A 19,007-nucleotide genomic window follows, 5' to 3' on the forward strand; every position below is an offset into this window, starting at 1 on the left:
AGAATTTTAAGTCTGTGTGTGTTCTGTTCTTTATATTTTTCTCTACCCATATAAATAACATTCTGCCTTCCTTGGCTTCAGAATAGAAATTGGTGAGAACATCCTGACATGGCTTTTAAAAAAGAATGTATTATGTTATATTGGTTACCTCCAAGAGGAAGGGGAAAGAGTATTTGGGTGGGCAGGGAGGTGGGGTGGGGAAAAAGAGGCAGAAGGGACAAGAGAGAAGGAAGCTGATAGGTTCATCTCAGGGTATTTTGTTGTGCTTAAAATATCTGGGAAAGGAGAGTCCCAATAACAACTCAGGTTAAATCTCCCTCTACAGAAGTGATGATTGAGGTCCTAAAACATTGTTATTTAATTTTCAAAACAGATTAATTAGAAAGTTTCTGTATATTGTAGGGAAGAAAAATAATTCTTCATCTATTCTTCTGAGTTTACAGGTGGGACCCCATAATAAAAGACAGATTAACAAGAGAAAAACAAGTTTGTTAACATGAATGCCTTATGTATACATGGAAGGTACCCAGGGAAAAATGAGCAACTCCCATAGGTGGCTTAGATTCAGACTTATTCAGACTTTAAATACCATCTTAAAAGGAAAAGGAGACAAGAGATGTAGGCCTCTTAAAGGGGAGTAGATGAGTATTGGGAAAGATGAATGGGCCCTTAGAAGTATAGATAAGAGATATGATCCTGACCAAGTCGGTCTGGGTGTGGTGTTGACTTCTAGTCCCCTTCCTGTGACAAAAGTCTATCTTCCCTGGTTGAGGGAACTCCCAGGGAGGGGATTGATAACTGAATTCCTTTTGAAGGATCTGTCTTCGGGCTGATTGGGGAGTTCAGAGAGATCTTTTCCCGTTTGCTGTTTACATTCCTGCAGCTCAAGATAATCCATACACGACAGCGACATAAGTTGTGGTGGCAAGTTCTGAATTCCTGCAGTCATATTTTGGAGGGGTGCATTCTGCTATCCTTCCATGTCCAAATTTGTGACTGCAGCTTCTTATCAGTTCTTCCCTAACCTGCTCCCTGAAGTTGAGGTTTTCTTTCACTTCTCAGAACACTTTTATTAAGAGTAAGACCTGGATTGGCCACCGAGCAGCTCTGTATTCAATCTCATCACCCGTTTCTACTCATGGAACATTTAGCATTAGAGTGTCATAGTTGGATGTGTAGCCTAGGATTCTTAAAGAAACAAATGGCTGCACTGAATTTAATTCGGTAAATAATACAGCAAACACCCACTGAAGTCTACTATTTGCCTGGCACTGGTTAAACTATGGTAGATAAGCCCAGAAAAAAAAGGAAAATGTAAGGATTAACCCTGAAGTGGGAGAGCGAGGTTCTTGTCGCACAGAGTCCAAGAATGAATCTCGTGGACAAAGGAGAGTGAGTAAAGCGATTTAAGTTTATTAAGCAAGGACACAGACAAAAAGCTCTCAGGAGCGAGAGGGAGGGGGTCTCGACAGGGTTGCCAATGTGGGCCTCCACTGACAGTCTTTCATTTAGAACTGACTAGGGAACTCGTGGCCTTATCATTCTTGTGATGTCTTGGTTTGAGTAAGGACTGGTGATGACATCTTTAATGGGTTACTTCTTTTTTAGGGTCTGGTTATTCTTTGTTGGGGACAGGTGATTATCATAAAAAAGACACTCCCCCCACATGCCTAGGGCAGGGTGGTCTGGTTTGTTCCCTAATCTCTGGTTTCCTTGCATTTCCACATTTTTGGGATTTTTGTGAGCCTGATTGAGGATTCCCCTATCTACTTTTCCCTACCTAGCTCCACCTGTCCTTTACTCACCCTTAGGAAGAAAAAAACTTCCCTTATATCCCTAATCGTCAATCTTGTGGGAAGAAACTGAATCATTTTTTTTTTAAAGATTTTATTTATTTATTCAACAGAGACAGAGACAGCCAGCGAGAGAAGGAACACAAGCAGGGGGAGTGGGAGAGGAAGAAGGGCTCACAGCAGAGGAGCCTGATGTGGGGGCTCGATCCCATAACGCCGGGATCACGCCCTGAGCCGAAGGCAGACGCTTAACCGCTGTGCCACCCAGGCACCCCGAAACTGAATCATTTTGTTAAATAAGTAACTAATTTAACAGATATTTGTTTAGCTCCATTTTATGGACAAGGTGCTAAGGAGGGTAAAATCAAAGTCTCTACCTTTTAGATATTTGTCATGTTGTAGGCAAAATGATATATATGGAAATTAATAGACAACTGAATTAATACAACAGTTTATCCTGGCAACAACATATTTCTTCTTCTTTCCAAAAAAGAAGAAATGGTAGCTCAATCTATTCTCTTTTCCCTCCACAGGGGGCACGTAAGGCTTGATATTTCACAATTCCTTTATATTTTTAGGGCAGGATATCCCTGGCATTTAGCTTTGTGCCTGATGCAAAGAATATGCTTAATACTTTTTTTTAATGAATGAAGTGTCAAAAACAGGATAATAGACCCATAATGTAGTCACTTACGCTAAGCCCCACATCACCAAACTGAGACTTAATTATAGTTTTGTTTCCCTCTCCCCCAAAATGGAATATTAAACCACTCAAACAGGAATTATGTGATCAGCAGTAATTAGGTAATCCAGCTGAAAACCCATGCCATGCCCGAAGGGAACCGAAGGGAACGTGACCCTGCCATAACTAATATGATTTTTTATTTAATCTAGCCTAATATCTTTGTTCGAGCTTCCTTCTTTCTATGAATCTTTCATTTTGTACAGCTCCTAGGAGCCCCTTTCTCTCTGCTAAATTCAGTGTTGCCCGATTTGTGAACTGTTGAATAAAGCTAGTAAGATCTTTAAAATTTACTTGGTTGAATTTTGCTTTTTAGCAGAAGGTAACAAATTAAAAAGAGATTTACAAAACATAAGGAATAGGAATGTAGCCTAGAGCTCTAAGCAAGTTCTCTAACAGTGGTGTTAAAAAGGCAAAATTCAGCTGAGTAAATTTGAAGATCTGATTAGATTTATTAAAGGATTCCTGAATTGGGCAGCATCTCATCTAGCAAGTAGTGGGGAGCTGTAGTGGTTCCACAAAATGGAGTTTTTATAGGAAGGAGGGCGGCCCAAGAAAGTTACTAGCAAAAGAAAGGATTGTTTCAGGCAAGACCACCTTCCTATATGGGGAAGGGCGGGGGATCTTATCATAGGGCAGATTCATATTTTGATGGAATGCCTTCTAACACTACTATCAGAGATTTTAGAAAAACTAATGTGCAAATAAGACCTTGATAGGTCAATCTGTAGCTCTATTTCTCTCTCTGTATCCACAGTCAGTAGTGAAAGGAGTGTGATTCTTCACCAAAAATGACACATACTCCAGGCCAGGCTCATTTCCTGGATGTAAGAATCAATCTTCCAAAGTTCTTACAGCCCAAGAAATAAATAAAACAGGAAAAAAAATGTGCAAATTTTGAGACACCCAGACCTGATTCAAAGTTTTACTCTTTCAACTTAATAAAATAAGGATATATGACTCACTTTGTAGGAGTATTGTAAAAGTAGGATTGATAAACTGAAATATATTTTTTTCTTTGTTCAATTACTTGTATTAAATTAATTTCATGTGTTTTATCCCCCTCTTTGGAGACTGGAAGGTAATACTTTTTTCTAATTAATTTGGGGGGAAGAAAAAGAATGTGTCACTTATGGACTTATGTGTCTTATTATTCTGGCTTTCTACATGAATTGCTTTATATTTTAGTAATTTTCTGAGAAAGGCAATTTAGGTCCATTTGATAGATGGCATACTGAGCTTCAACGACGGTTAGGTAAATTGTCCCAAGTTATACAGTGAACATATGGTAGAGATGATTAAATCAAATAATGCTTTAGCTGATATGTTTTGGATGCTCAAAAAAGCATAGGCATGCATACAAAAGGGATTCAATTATTCAGGCCCAGTCTCTATCTTTATTTTTTTTTCATTTTTAAAAACTTTAGGGGTGCCTCGGGGGCTCAGTCATTAAGCGTCTGCCTTTAGCTCAGGGAATGATCCCAGTGTCCTGGGATCCAGCCCTCATCGGGCTCCCAGCTCAGCAGAAAGCCTGCTTCTCCCTCATCCATTCCCCCTGCTTGTGTTCCCTCTCTCCCTGTGTCTCTCTCTGTCAAATAAATAAAATGTTAAAAAAAAATTAATCTCAGTATAGTTAACATACAGTGTTATATTAGTTTCAGGTGTACAATATAGTGATTCAACAATTCTCTACATTACTCAGTGCTCATCGCGGTAAGTGTACTCTTAACCCCCTTCGCCTATTGCACCCATCCCCGCACCACCTGCCCTCTGCTAACCATCAGTTTGTTCTCTACAGTTAAGAGTGTTTTGCGGGCTTCTGGGTGGCTCAGTCATTAAGCGTCCAACTCTTGATCTCAGATCAGGTCTTGATCTCAGGGTTGAGAGTTCAAGCCCTGTGTTGAGCTCCATACTGGGTGTGGAGTCCACTTTAAAAAAAAAAATGTGTTTTTGGTTTGTCTCCTTTTTTTCTCCCCCCCCCTTTTTTAGAGATAAGAGTGTGCATTTGATGGGGTGGGGGGTTTAGGGGGTTAGAAGCAGAGGGGGAGAGAGAATCTTAAGATGGCTCTCTGCTCTGTGCAGAGGCCAATACAGGGCTCCATCTCATGGCCCTGAAATCATGACCACAGCCAAAATCAAGATTCGAATGCTTAACTGACTGAGCCATTCAGGCACCCTGATTTGTTTTGTTCCTTTAATTGCACGTATGAGTGAGATCATAGGGTATTCATCTTTCTCTGACTGGTTATTGTTCTTCACATTATATTCTCTAGATCCATCCATGTTGTTACAAACCAGTCTCTATCTTTAGTCTTCTTTCTGAAACTTTACTCTTTGATTTTATACTTAAAAGGATATTTACCCAAACACCTGAACTCAGGGACGAGCATAAAAAGATAACAGAGGTGGAACAATAGATAGATGATAGGCTTCAAGGAATAATTTGCATTTAATAAGTTTTCCAGGCTACTTTCCACTTGATCTTCAAACTCTTTCTTCCTTGATTGTCTTGTTAAATGACTAAACTGATAATCTAGAAATTTTTAAAATGTACCTATTGGGCAATAAACTATATTCTAGAGTTGAGAGCCTATTTTAAAGCTGTTGGCTAAAATATTCATTTGTTAAACATCAAACTGCCTGTAGACTAGGAACTCACACTGCATTTGACAGCTGGGCACAGCCTCAAAATCCAAGTTTCCTTTATTCCCAGAATTGGGAAAGAACTTCTCTCCTGTCCTTAGTGTATTCCAGAGCCCAAAGCAAGAAGAAATGCAAATTTGCAAATGAGCTCCTGAGCAAACTCATTAGTTCAGCTTACACACAAACAAGGATACTGTATTTAGTCCGTAAGATCCTTATAGGATATAGCTCACGTGCCCAGAGTTCTAAGCAGTTGGAAGGCAAGGCGTGTTTAGAGTCTAAAGGGCAGAGCTGCTTCAAGGACAGCGCAGTGAAGGAGCCCTACCTGTTTGAACTAGAGTAAGAGCAGCATTTTGCTTAGATGTTTGTCAGTGACGGGAGATTCACTATCAGTTTGGAAAGAGGGGAGGAACTAAAGTTAGCTCACAAATTCCCCGCAGGGTGGAGTCTGAGCATAAGTGCCCTGAACTTCTCCCCCTGAGTTCTGACCTGTAAGTTTTCAAGGAAATTTTGAGAAATTTTTTTTTTCTTTCTTTCTTTTTTAATAGGAGACTGGGAGCTGTGAACCCCATCGTCGGAATCCTAGCTGGTAAGCGGAGATGCTGATAATACACTCCTTACACAAATATATAGTCAGTGATCTTTCCAAAGGAAAATTCTCTCTGCTAGAATCCTTGTTATAATGTTTTAGAGGTTTCTTCTGCCAATTTCTTCTCTTTTTGATTCTCCAAATTATCTTCATAGAAACAGCACAATCCTGTAATGCACAACCCCCCACACTTTAAAATGTTGGGTTAAATAGAGCTCTTCACCAGTGTACTGCTCTCAGTAATACTACACAATTCATTTAGTACAAGGTGATTACGTTTGACTGATTGAAGTTAATTCTGTAGTTACTTGGGTTTAAATGTTCAGATTAGATAAAAATACAGATCTTTAAAAAAAAAGTATTAGGTCTTATGTTTTCTGATAATTCTAGATGTCTTACAGTGCCATTAGTCATATTCAGTATTTATTTGGAGAAGTGAAAATGTCTATTTCATAAGCAGGGTTTCTTCCCTTTCATTTTACGAAATATTTGCCTAAGAATGGAGAGTTGGTACACTTTTATTTCATAGCAAAAAAAAAAGGTTTTTCTTCCCTGATTTTATTTTGAGGAGGGTGGGGTGTTTTTTAGGGGTAACGTTAGAGCAAACACGTTGATCTTGCTAATGGGATGCTCAGCATGTAATTCATGTGATCATTGACATGAAACATGCAGTTGCAACAGTGAACAGTGATGCATTTAAAGAATACTGCTCTGTGCACCTGTATTAAATAACATTTTCTTTCTCACTTACAGGCTTTGCACTTTCTTTATAATTTGCTTTGCCAGGTTCTAAACTTTGAACTCATGTGTAATTTGCTAATTTCAGGCATGAAACTTGAAACTGTGTAAAGATTAACCACTGAGTATTCATAGTCATTTAACTATTTAACCTTAGACGCAGAGGTGACTGGAAGGTCCTGAATTTCATGATTCCGTGAAAACAATCATTTTTTATAAAAGTTTTAGCTTTAAAGTTATAGCTGCCTAATAAAATTGACAGAACACAATTTACAAAATTTCAAAAGCTAAATTGAGGGTAAAATGGCAATTTCCATCACAAGGTATTACTATTAGAAGATATTATGAACATATCTTTTATCTCTGTATAAAGGAATTTACCTAATTAATTTCATTTGATCCTAACCATGAATCTCTGAAGAAAGTAGAACTTAAATTAGTTTTATATAACATTGCAGCACAGAGAAGTTAGGTGACTCGACTAAGAACAAATGTGTATATATACCCACCTTCTTAATGAAATCAAAATTAAATACATGAAATATTAAATTCAGGGTTTTTTAACTTGCATTGATTTTTTTTTTTATTCCACAGTAAGAGCATGTCAATTTATTTGCAAATGGTAAACGTAGAGGAGGCACAAAATTGTGGCTTGTGAAGCACTAATTGCCTTAGCTGGCAGGGTGAGTGCAGAATGAAGCAGCAACTATTCCTAGGAAATAAATACCTCCTTGGAGCGAGGGCACTCTGGTATTGTGCGCCCTGAGGATTGTATTCACTTCTGGTGTTGGCAGTGCATTTGGACAGGTGAGACCAGGTGTGTTCTCCCTGAAAGCCTATTTCACCCTGTGCAGGTGAGGTTGTGACATTTGAGCTGTGACAGGCCCAGAATGGGGACCAGCCTCTTTAACCTCTGCCTGGCTGGGACTAGACTAGAAGGTTTGATTAAAAAGAGTAGATGGATTTTTCTGCTGTAGTTTGCAGATGGAGTACAAGGCTGAAAAAAAGAATGAAGTTAGGGAAAAAAGAGAATGAGCAAAGAAACATTTTTCAAAAATCATAAAGTAAGATAAAAGGAAAAATAAAGAGCGGCAGGAATTCTGCTCTTTGCATTCTGCCCACACGCTATGCCAACATGGCTGACACCGTTCCTCAGGTGAAGTGCAGTCCCAGACAGTGGACTCTATTATTATCCTTCTCTCACCTTTTAGTTTCTAATCTCTTGATTCCAGAGTTTGGTCTGGAAGTAGAAGAAAATTATTCTGACCCCTCAAGATTGTTACAAGGATTAAATAAGAAACAAATATAAGAAGGCTAATGAGTTAATATGAATATCTTATTTTATTTTTTTAAGGTTTTATTTATGTATTTAAGAGAGAGAATGAGAGCAGGGAGGGTCAGAGGAAGAAGCAGACTCCCCGCTGAGCAGGGAGCCTGATGCGGGACTGGATCCTGGGACTCCAGAATCTTCACCTGAGCCGAAGGCAGCCGCTTAACCAACTGAGCCACCCCAGTGCCCCCGGATAACTTTTGTTAAATAAAGTTGGATTTTACTGGGAATATGATGGTAGCAAACTAATCTGTGTGCTTAAGTAACCTATTCAGAGTTTATAGTCAAGCCCAGTGAACCCTCAAAGTTCTGACTCTCCAAAGAAATCCCTAGATATAAGGCAAGATCTTTTGATTCTTAGTTTAATTGAAAATGTTTTTCTAATTAATTTCCATGTGGTTGGAATGAGAACGGCATCCCTCTAGGAATAGTTGTTAATATTGTGAAATAATTCAAGCTATTTTGTGCATTCTTACTAAGCTGCTGTTTTAGGGGAACAGTCTATCTTAAAGCCACTGCAGGAATGGAGTGGTTACAAAGATACATTAAACAAGATTCAGGCCTCCAGGTAGAATATATATAGTTTAGTAGGGTGGACCAACAATTCAATCAAGCCACCAAAAGTAATGTGTTTATAATAAAGACATACTTGATAGGCAGAAAACAGTTCATGGGATTCTCAGGACAGCCAATCCTCTAGGTAACCTTCCAGGCCTTAGAAGTAGTCTGTTGCATGGAAGGATTCAATGACTCTCAGACTGGTTTATCCTGTAACTTTTCAGGACACATAACTGTTCCATCCCCTGCTATTGCATAACTAAGTTGGTTCTTATTTGCTTCTGAAATTGCTTCATATTTTAACAGTCAGTGGTTCTGCTTGACTTTGAAAAAATGAGTCACTCATGACAATACTCCTAGATCCAACCATCTTATCATTGCTTTCTATGTTTTTAAAAAATTTTTGCTCCCATTTCCAGCTGAATAAATAACTGTCTCATAGCTCAGATTCCTAAAAGAATTTGATTAGATGCTCAGCTAAACACCATCATGACTGGCTAAAGCATTCACAGCAAGTCACTCACAGACCATTGACAAACAGTGCATTGTCTCCAGTGAGTCAAGTGTCCAGCAGAGGTCTAGTCAATTGTGAACAGGCAACGTGAAGTGGTAGAGACACTGTCATCTCTATTCAAAAGGCAGGCTATTTCATCAGAAGGCAAAAAGGTGGGAACCCATGCAGAATCAAGTTGTAGGTGTGGCAACATATTTAAGCTTTCCCAATGACAGAGGCATCTAAATAAATAACAGTATCTTACAGGATGCATTACTTATGAATAAAGGTGTGCTCTTAAGTGTTATAGGTATCCAGAGGAAGAATAACTACTTTCAGTTGAGAAAACATGACAGGCCTCGTGGGAGGGGGAAAATAAAAGTAGCCTTTGAACTAGGGCTTTGAAGGTGACTAGTATGTGAATATGCAGAAAGGGAAGTAGAACATTTTAGGCAAAGGGAATGCATGAGGAAAATCACAGAGATAGAAAATTTCATGAAAAAGACAAATAATAGCTTAGTATGGTCAGATATGGAAAGAACTGTCAACACTAACGTTGAAATCACTGACTTTTTGTACAAAAGCATGGATTGGCGCAATTGGCAGCCATTATTGGCATCAAAGCTAAAAGCATGCTCAGATCAAGCTCAGTATCCTTACTTGAGAATATACAGAAAAGCTTATCAGGGGGACCACTGGCAATTGAGAAAGGAAGAGGTCAAATGAAGAAGAAGAATTCCAGTTTAGAGAATAGGAAGTATGTTTGTTTTACTGGTATTGTATAACATTCGGACATGCAACTCTTTATTGCCTTAACACTGGGGTCCGTTGGTTGGGATGGGAGAAAAGAGGGTGGTGAGTAGAAGACAGATGATTGATGGAGATTTGAGAGTCTCATCTCGGTTAGTTTTAGGTAGTTCTTAGGATTTCTAGGCTTTAAGTATAGTCTGTGAGTTGAAAAATACCAAGCTTACATCTTGTGATCTAATTTTCTTCTGAGCTGCAGACCCAAATACCCAATAGCCAGTTTGTTATTTCTACTTCAGACTTCATGTGTCCTAAGTAGCACTTTAATTTCCCTCAAAATTTTTCTTCCTTAGGTATTTCTTATTTCACCACTTTCATCATATTTGCTCAGGTCCCTCACCAGAGAAAAATCTATCTGCCTTTCCTCCAAAATACATAATGAAGCCACACACTTCTGCTTTTCTCCTCATCACATTTAATCCACTATCATTTTCCCCTGAACTGCTAAAATAACCTGAATCTGCCCTCTTTTCAACTCCTCCTAACTCATCAGAGAGCAGAAAAAGTGATTTTTATTTCACACAATATTGTGTCCTATCACTTTTCCTACTCAGGACTCTCTAGCAATTTCCCATTAAACTTAGAAAAATCAAACTACTTTCTGGCTTCAGAGTTTTTCATAATTAACTTCTGCCCCCTGCCTTCTTTACTACATAGTGTCTCCTTCTCCCTTACTTCCTTAGTGCATTAGCTGAACCGGCCACGCTTGTCCCCACCACAGGATCTTTGTATTCTGTCATCTTCTCTAGTTCCTGGTCATCACATGTTGATTCCATAACATGTTTCGGATATGCACGTAGATCCCTGCCTCCAAGAGATGCACTTGACCCTCCCCCTCAGGGGGTCATTTCATACCCTAGTGACTCTCTGTCCCATTACTCTGCTTTTTTTATTCATAGCTCTTGAAACTCTCTGAAATCACATTATTTAATTATATTTTTCATTTTCCATTAAAAAGTAAACTCTAAAAATGTCTTACTTACACACAATCCTTTACAGGGCTCTTTCATCAGTGCTTAGAGCTACGTGGTTGGTGTTCCGCAAGTGCTTGTTGAAAGATAGATGAATGGAGGAATGCCTAAGTGGAACCACAAAAGTATAAATTTGTCAATCAGGCTACCTGAGAAATTTTTTTTCCTCTAATACTATTCTTGCTCAATTTCACAAAAGCTAAAACTTTGGGAAATATAAATAAATCAATATAAAGAAGGTTTGGGTCAAGTTTAAGAATATGTAGTTAAATTTTTATTGTTTCTTCCTCCCCCCCTGGAAATTTAAGCTTTCTTTCCAAAATTGTGAGAAATTTTAAATGATGATTAAACAGAGCAAAGTGTAGTTTCAGAAAATATCACGGGGTTCTGCTTTGTCCTAAGATGCAATATATAGTTTTAAAGAGAAGTTTCTCTTTATCAGTAGCCAGAAGATCTCTTTGGTCTTTATATGGCAAAAATTATTAACATTATTTAAGGTAAAGTTACCTTTTTCATTAATATTGTTTTCATTCACAATAAAGAATTTGTTATGGTTCTATTGTATATATGTCCCTAATTTTAAAGCTGTGATCCAAGAACCACTGGGAATAAAATAGCGGAAGTGGGATAGGGAGAAGGACAAGGTAGGTGGGGCACTGTTTCTCTACACTTTTCACAAAAACATCTTTACTGTTACCCTCAGTAAGACATCTAGAGGAAAAGGGGATGAACTTACATATGTTTGAAAGTCACTAATATGGTCCATTTTCCAGAAAATAAAAATGGAAAGAGTGAACGTTTATTAAGACCTTACTCTGTCCTACCACCATTACCTAAATTTATTCTTTTCAACATCCCTAAGTTACTATCATTTTCTTTATTTCACACATGATTTCTTTATTTCACACATGAGAAAAACTCAGGCCTGAGGTTTAATGATGTTTGGTTAATTATATTATTTCTGAGGTTGGGAAGATGAGAATCTTATTTAAGACAAAAGGGTTGGCTAATTTTCTACAGAAAAAAAAATGATGGTGCTAAATTATTTCTAAGTATTTATTTTCATTTTTAGAGAAACAACTTGTAATGGAGCCTTCACCTCTCGAGTTACCAGCTGACACAGTGCAACGCATTGCATCTGAACTTGGATGTCACCCGACAGATGAGAGGGTCGCCCTCCGCCTTGATGAGGAAGATGAGCTGAGGCACTTCAAGGAGCATTTTCATATCCCCAAAATGCAGGATCTACCTGCAGGTAAGAGCACTGAAAAGGATTTTATTTTTCTTAATTAATTTATTAATTTATTTTTGCTACTGCATGTGTTTATCATAAATCTTAGAAATCATTGTTCTGTTATATAATAGAGCTATTGTAAAGATGTCTGAAAAACAGCAAGTTCCTGGTGCTACTAAATCAGCCTGTCAGCCTGCCTAAGCCTCAGATTCTTTATGTTCCTTTTCTTCTTCTGAATAAAATACTTGCAGGGTTTTTATACTGTCATCTACTTCTTTGAACAATAGAGTGACTGATTGAAAATTATAGGCAGACGCGTTTACTTGTTCTCTAAGCACTTAGAGCTCAAAACAATTTCTTTTCAATACAGTATTAGAATATCTCTTATTTTGTGGGACCTAGTTTATGATAACATGATATTTGTCTTAGAGGAAATATTATTTTGGGATTTGAGCATATTAAAAAGATGTTATGTGAATAACCATCTTTGTGTTCTGTAAAGATGGCATGTATAAGATTTACCAAAAGAAAGAAAGAAAGAAAGAAAGAAAGAAAGAAAGAAAGAAAGAAAAAGGAAACAATGAATGACTAAGAAATACAATACTGCATTTTTTTCTTTTAAATAATATGGTAAGCTGACTCTGTTCTGAGTTTGGGGGATGTCCTCTTTTATTTTATTTTATTTTATTTATTTATTTATTTATTTATTTTTAAAGATTTTATTTATTTATTCGACAGAGATAGAGGCAGCCAGAGAGAGAGGGAACACAAGCAAGGGGAGTAGGACAGGAAGAAGCAGGCTCATAGCAGAGGAGCCTGATGTGGGGCTCGATCCCATAACGCCGGGATCACGCCCTGAGCCAAAGGCAGACGCTTAACTGCTGTGCCACCCAGGTGCCCCGGGGGATATCCTATTTAAAAAAAATAGGTAGCATAAATATAAAAATATGACTTTTTAAAATATTTGACTTTGCTCCATTTTACGTCAGTGAAAAAGACTACCAGGTTGAATAGAATTGATCCACCAAAATGATTTTCAGATATTTCATAATTAATTTTCAGTTTTCTTTAGATTAAATGAAGCAGATACAATTTTGGATACTCATAATCCAAAAGCATCAGCTAATATGATTTTAGAATGAGATTGGGTTGCGTAGCTGTCTTATTTGGTGTATATGTTATTATGAAACCCAGGAAGGCACCCTATGAAATTACAGAAGTATAAAATAAGAGAAAGCCCTGTATCCAATTTAAAGTTGCTTAATATCAATTGAAGTAGACATTGATAGAAATGATAGCTCTAGGGGCGCCTGGGTGGCACAGCGGTTAAGCGTCTGCCTTCGGCTCAGGGCGTGATCCCGGCGTTATGGGTTCAAGCCCCACATCAGGCTCCTCTGCTATAAGCCTGCTTCTTCCTCTCCCACTCCCCCTTCTTGTGTTCCCTCTCTCGCTAGCTCTCTCTAACTCTGTCAAATAAATAAATAAAATCTTAAAAAAAAAAAAAAGAAATGATAGCTCTAGGAATAAAATGGGATAAGTGAAGGGAACTGAATCACAGAAAAAAAAATCTAGGTCTTTCTAGAATCCAGCATTGAAAGGGCACTTTAATTTAAATCTTAAGGGAAGAGTGGGAAGTGTGACTGAGAAATGAGGAAGGTAAGTCTAGGGATATTCTTTCAGTGATGTGAGAGAAGGTTGCCTGCTGACGTGGGACACACAGGGTGGAAGTCCCCTGAAATCCCCATGACCCACCTGAGACAAGTCTGCTCTGGTGACCCTGCCCCAATGTGCTCTCCAGCCCATGGGCTGCCTGGGAGATCTGATGGGCTCCTACACTGGAGACAACAGCAGAAACCTGGAGGACCACAGAACTTTAGGTGGCCTTCTGAACAGACAGCAAGAACTATAAATCAAGAATTAGGGTTCTAGAACTTTATGACATTTACGGAAAGTTGTAATTTCCTCAAGATTTAGAATTATTTTATTCCTTTTCATGAGTGATAGGAAAAGCAGACATAGCAAAGTAAGCGAACAAAAATACTAACAAAAGCTATTCTGTGAGGATAGATGATGGTATTACAGACAGAAGGAAAAACATGGCAGCAGCACTGGGGAGGAGAAAGTGGCCAGTGGTCTAGTGTGGCTTAAGCTTGGACCATCTTGGGAAATGAGGCTAAATAATGGCCACGTACGTCTAGATACACATTTAAGAGCAATGACTACTTCCCGCACATGGGAAGTGATGCATTAGGGAGTTTTGGTTGCTTTGTCTGTCTTTCTTTTCTTAAGGTGCTTTTCTTCTATATAATACCATCAGAGATTTGAGGTAGGGCTCAGCCCTGAATTTCAAGACTGTTGAAATGAAGGGGTACATGGAAAATTTAAGCCCTGTTTGAATGTATCACTTTTTCTGTTATTAAACCTAAGACTCACTGGCTAACATGACTTCATCCTCATGCCGAGTCAGTTTTGTTACAACAAAATATTTATTAGTTACATTCTCACATTCCTGTCTCTGCCTTGGAACTTGCTTTCTACCCATCTCTCCCAGCACAGTGGATTCAAAACACAACGAACAAAACTCGATTGTGTTTGTCCTGGGAGGCATTGTGGTCTTGAGAAGGCTGTGACTTCCTGCTCCAACTCTTATCTAGCTGCGTGAGTTTGAGAAGCAAGGAGCCTCTCAGATCCAGTGTTCCTCCATGTGGAAAAGGTAAACACTGCTCCAAAATGTATAGGGACTTTCTCAGTGTGAAAATGAGGTTATGTTAAGCGAGCCTAAGACAGGGCCAGAATGTTAGTTTCCTTGCCCCTTCATTACAGACTTCTAACTTCAGTAGAGATTTTTTAATACTGGCTCAATACAGGACTCTTCTACTAAGCTTTGAGATAATTTAATCAAAACCTAGGTAAAGATAGCATTATATATATAATCACTTCATTAGACTGAAGAGTTGACTCTCGTCTCCTAATGATAGTTATAACATTTTTTTTAAATTGGATGTTCAATAGGAAATAACATAAAAATTACAATCTAGGATAAATTCTTGATTCCTAAAGAAATGTAAAGAGAAGGAAAAAGAGTTGATTTAATATCTGTTCAAAAACTACAGTTTAGAATGATATAAAAAAGGCTTCATTAACCTCAAGAGTTCTTCTAGATTCATTATTGTCAAAGTCTGTGGGTTCCTGACCCGCCCAAGGAGGATCACCAGGGAATTTACTAGAATATGCAAATTTTTGGGTCCCAAACCAGAATTACTGAATCAGAGACTCAGAGGGGACCCTACTCATCTGTTATAGATCACTTAGGATCATGCCACAGAGAGATGAATCTGTTACTTCTAATTCCCACTAGACTCCCTCTGGGTGCTTCTTACTTGCCAATGGTTCATTCTTTCAACAAATATTTATTAAGCACTTAACTCTGTTCAAGACACTATTCTCAGGACAATTTATCAGTGAACTAAAGAGCAACGTTGTCACAGCCATGAGTTTTTATTCTAGCATAAGGAGACAGAAAATACACTTAGAAACAATGTGATATATACTCTGCTCTCAGGTGGTGCTCCAAGTGTTGTGAGGCCTGCCAGGGTGCTAGCAGCGTTCTTTTACCCAGGACCACCTGGGGAGGAACCCTGATGAGATGACACCTGAGCAAAGACAAGAATGGAGTGAGGAAGTGAGCCTCATGATTCCAGAAGTGAAGATGAGCCCGGCGGACAAGGTTCACCAGGCTCAGAGGCAGATGGTGTGCAAATTTCCTCCTTTTGACAAATAAGAATCCATCAAAAAACTAGTACTTCCCCTCTTAATAAAACCTTCCAAGAACATCTAAAAATGATACTACCTCTCAAATTAATTTAAGAGACTAGCATAACACTAAGAACGAATGTTCTTTAGTAACTCTATTGAATAATGAAAAACAAAGAGTGTAAATAAATAAGTTTTGAACAAATGAAAGGATCGTGACTCCCAGTATAGGCTTAAAACTTTTCAAGGAAAGGCTGTAGGCACAGCTTGTGAGTTTCTGGAATTCTGCCATTAAATATAATGTTTGCTCAGGGTTTCTAAGAGCGTTTTATCAAAATAAGAAGTTGTTTCTCCCCCCCTACTCTTAGATGGTTTTTGAACTGTTGCTAGAGGAAAGGGTCAAAATTACTTCTACTCAGCTGGTATTACACTTATGTTCAACATTATTCTAAAGACCATACCCCCAAAATAACACACACACACACACATACTCACACATGCACGCGTGCGCACATACTTGCGTGCACAAAGAAAAAGGAAGAAAGGAAGGAACATGCAANTACTCTTAGATGGTTTTTGAACTGTTGCTAGAGGAAAGGGTCAAAATTACTTCTACTCAGCTGGTATTACACTTATGTTCAACATTATTCTAAAGACCATACCCCCAAAATAACACACACACACACACATACTCACACATGCACGCGTGCGCACATACTTGCGTGCACAAAGAAAAAGGAAGAAAGGAAGGAACATGCAAGACACAAATATTGGAAAGAACCTGTCTAAATTTCTTAAATTTATTCCTGTTTGGAATGCCCTTGTTCCTAAATCTCTGAGATGATATTGGATAATTCCATAAGATACATTGGTTTGGCAGAGATGCAAGAAAAAAATTTTTTTGTTTTGTTTTGTTTTTGTTTTTATTTTTTTATTTTTTTCTTACTATTTTTTAAAATTTAAATTCAATTAATTAGCATATAATGTATTATTTGTTTTCAGGGGTAAAGGTCTGTGATTTATCAGTCTTACATCCAGTACTCACTACAACACATACCCTCCCCAGTGTCCATCACCCAGGTACACCATCCCCCACCCTCCTCCCCTCCCGCAGTGCTCAGTTTGTTCCTAAGATTCCTAAGTTTGTTGATGGGCCATCCTAGGCAGAAGCACTCCATCTTGGGCCTAGAAAGTTATTTCAACAGTATTCTTATCGCTGTTCCTTTCATACTCAGATATTCCCCTCTTTCAATTTTATCAAATATCCAGGAAAGATGAGTAAATTGTCAGCCAACTTTAATAAGTTAAATTGAATGCTGTCCAAATAAGATCTACTATTACTGTGACTCTGTGATATTATCTTGTTAGATAAAATTGACGTAGAAAACTGCCATGCTTGAGTTTGTCTCTAGGGGTTCCATGTAATATAATAGAGCCTCTTCAGTTCAACTATTGTTAGGCTCAGAAGTTATTGAAAAGTATGAAGAATCAGTGAATGAAATGTGGGAAAGTATGCTTTTCAGCATAAACTAGAATCCTTTATTTAACAGAAGCTAGCATGTTAAATAAAGGCTTTATCCAACTTTAAGAAGACATATTTATGACTGTGTATATCTAATTTCTATAAGAAAAATAAGAGCATTTCTTAGTTAAAAGTTTAATTTTGTATATACTTTGAACTTCTCATTGCACTTGTATTCTGCAATTTCATGGGCTTGTCATCTTGTCTTTCCTTTTGTATTAGACTATTTGCTCCCTGAAAGCAGGGACTGTCATATTTCTCTATGTATGAGTTGGAGTCATCTAGGCAGACCGTGGGATGGAGGTGGTCAATGAGGTCTTATCCCTCAAGAAGAACAGCATTTGCAAAGACACAGCAAAAGAAAGCATAGTTGCTGATGAATTAGAGAATCTGTTATTGTGTGCTTGTGTGTGTGCATACACATGCATTTCACTGCTGTAATTTTTGAAATTTCTTCTGCGTTTATACATGGCTGTGAAAAATACTTCAGCTTGGAACCACAAAACTGTATATTAATGTTACTAATAACATTTCATCAACAATGTAGAATCATATTGAAGAGGGCAAAAATAGAATTAAGGAAATGATTAAAATACTCTTGCAGAAATCCAAAGGGAACTGTAAAAACCAAGTAAATGCATTGGAAGTGAAAAAAGAGAAGAGAATATTTTAAGTACTCACCGAATAAACCTGAAATCTTATCCATTGAATAAACCATTAACTGGGAGAAATAACTCCCTTGTTCCATGCATTCCCTTTCGAGACTGTTATATCTTCTTGTTGAATTGATACATTTTCATTATGTAATGTTCTACTTTACCAGGGATAANTGAATAAACCTGAAATCATTATCCATTGAATAAACCATTAACTGGGAGAAATAACTCCCTTGTTCCATGCTTTCCCATTCGAGACTGTTATATCTTCTTGTTGAATTGATACATTTTCATTATGTAATGTTCTACTTTACCAGGGATAATTTGTTTTCTCTGCAGTCTACTTTGTCTGATACAAATATACTGATCTAGGTTCATTTTGATCAGTGTTTGCTTGGCGTATCTCTTTATACCCTTTTATTTTTAACCTACCTATATCATTGCAGTTGAAAAATAGACAGTTGACCTATAGACAGAACATAGTTGGATCTCTTTTTGTTGGGGGGGGGTCAGTAAAGCAAGATTGTTGAGCGATAGTACAAAGCTCCTGAGGAGGGAGGGGACCTGAGAGGGTTGCTCTGGATCTCTTTTTTTTTAATTCAGTCTGGCAGTGAATTTCAATTGGTGTGTTTAAGACTCTTTATGTTTAATAAATTACTAATAAGTTTAAATTTAGATCTGCCATTTTATTATTTGCTTTCTGTGTCAGTTTTTCATTTTCCTCTTTCCCCTTTCTTGCCTTTTCTTTGATCATACAATTTTTTTTTTGGTATCACATAAAGTCATATATTGAATTTTGGATTATAACTTTTGTGTAAATTTTGTAATGGTTGCTCTAGAGATTAAAAACACATATACTCTAAAATTTACATAATATGTGTACTATATTAATATATATTAAATATATATTAAAACTTTTTAGTTGATTTAGAAATATATTATCATGTCAAAGAAGGTATAAAAAATTTACCAGTGCATAATTAGATAATTCTCTTTACCTTCTTTTATGCCATAGTTGTCATATATATCACATCTATAAACCCTAAAAACCTAATCAGGTAATGTTACCATTTTTTCTTTTCAATATTTAAAACTGTATTATATATATTTTAAGATATTTACTATTTCTGTTGTTCTTCCTTCATTCCTAGAGTCCAAATTTCTCTCAAATATTATTT

The 19,007-nt window shown here is 37.5% G+C and overlaps 1 protein-coding gene across 10 annotated transcripts in view; it reads left to right on the forward strand.

Moving 5' to 3' along the window:
- KYNU (kynureninase) overlaps window positions 1-19,007 on the forward strand; it is a 132,557-nt gene that overhangs the window by 11,597 nt on the left and 101,953 nt on the right. For 6 of the 10 annotated variants that reach the window (XM_034654506.1, XM_034654508.1, XM_034654510.1 and 3 more), the window contains 3 exons: window positions 4,191-4,248; window positions 5,727-5,767; window positions 11,737-11,919. In XM_034654506.1, coding sequence (XP_034510397.1) covers window positions 11,751-11,919 — 169 coding nt within the window. In that variant the 5' untranslated portion in view covers window positions 4,191-4,248; window positions 5,727-5,767; window positions 11,737-11,750. Of the gene's footprint in view, window positions 1-4,190; window positions 4,249-5,470; window positions 5,518-5,726; window positions 5,768-11,736; window positions 11,920-19,007 lie in introns of those variants that run through there. The other 4 variants (XM_034654507.1, XM_034654509.1, XM_011225991.3 and 1 more) reach the window with 2 other exon arrangements.

Source organism: Ailuropoda melanoleuca, chromosome 2 (genome assembly GCF_002007445.2).
Source record: "Ailuropoda melanoleuca isolate Jingjing chromosome 2, ASM200744v2, whole genome shotgun sequence".
NCBI lineage: Eukaryota > Metazoa > Chordata > Mammalia > Carnivora > Ursidae > Ailuropoda > Ailuropoda melanoleuca.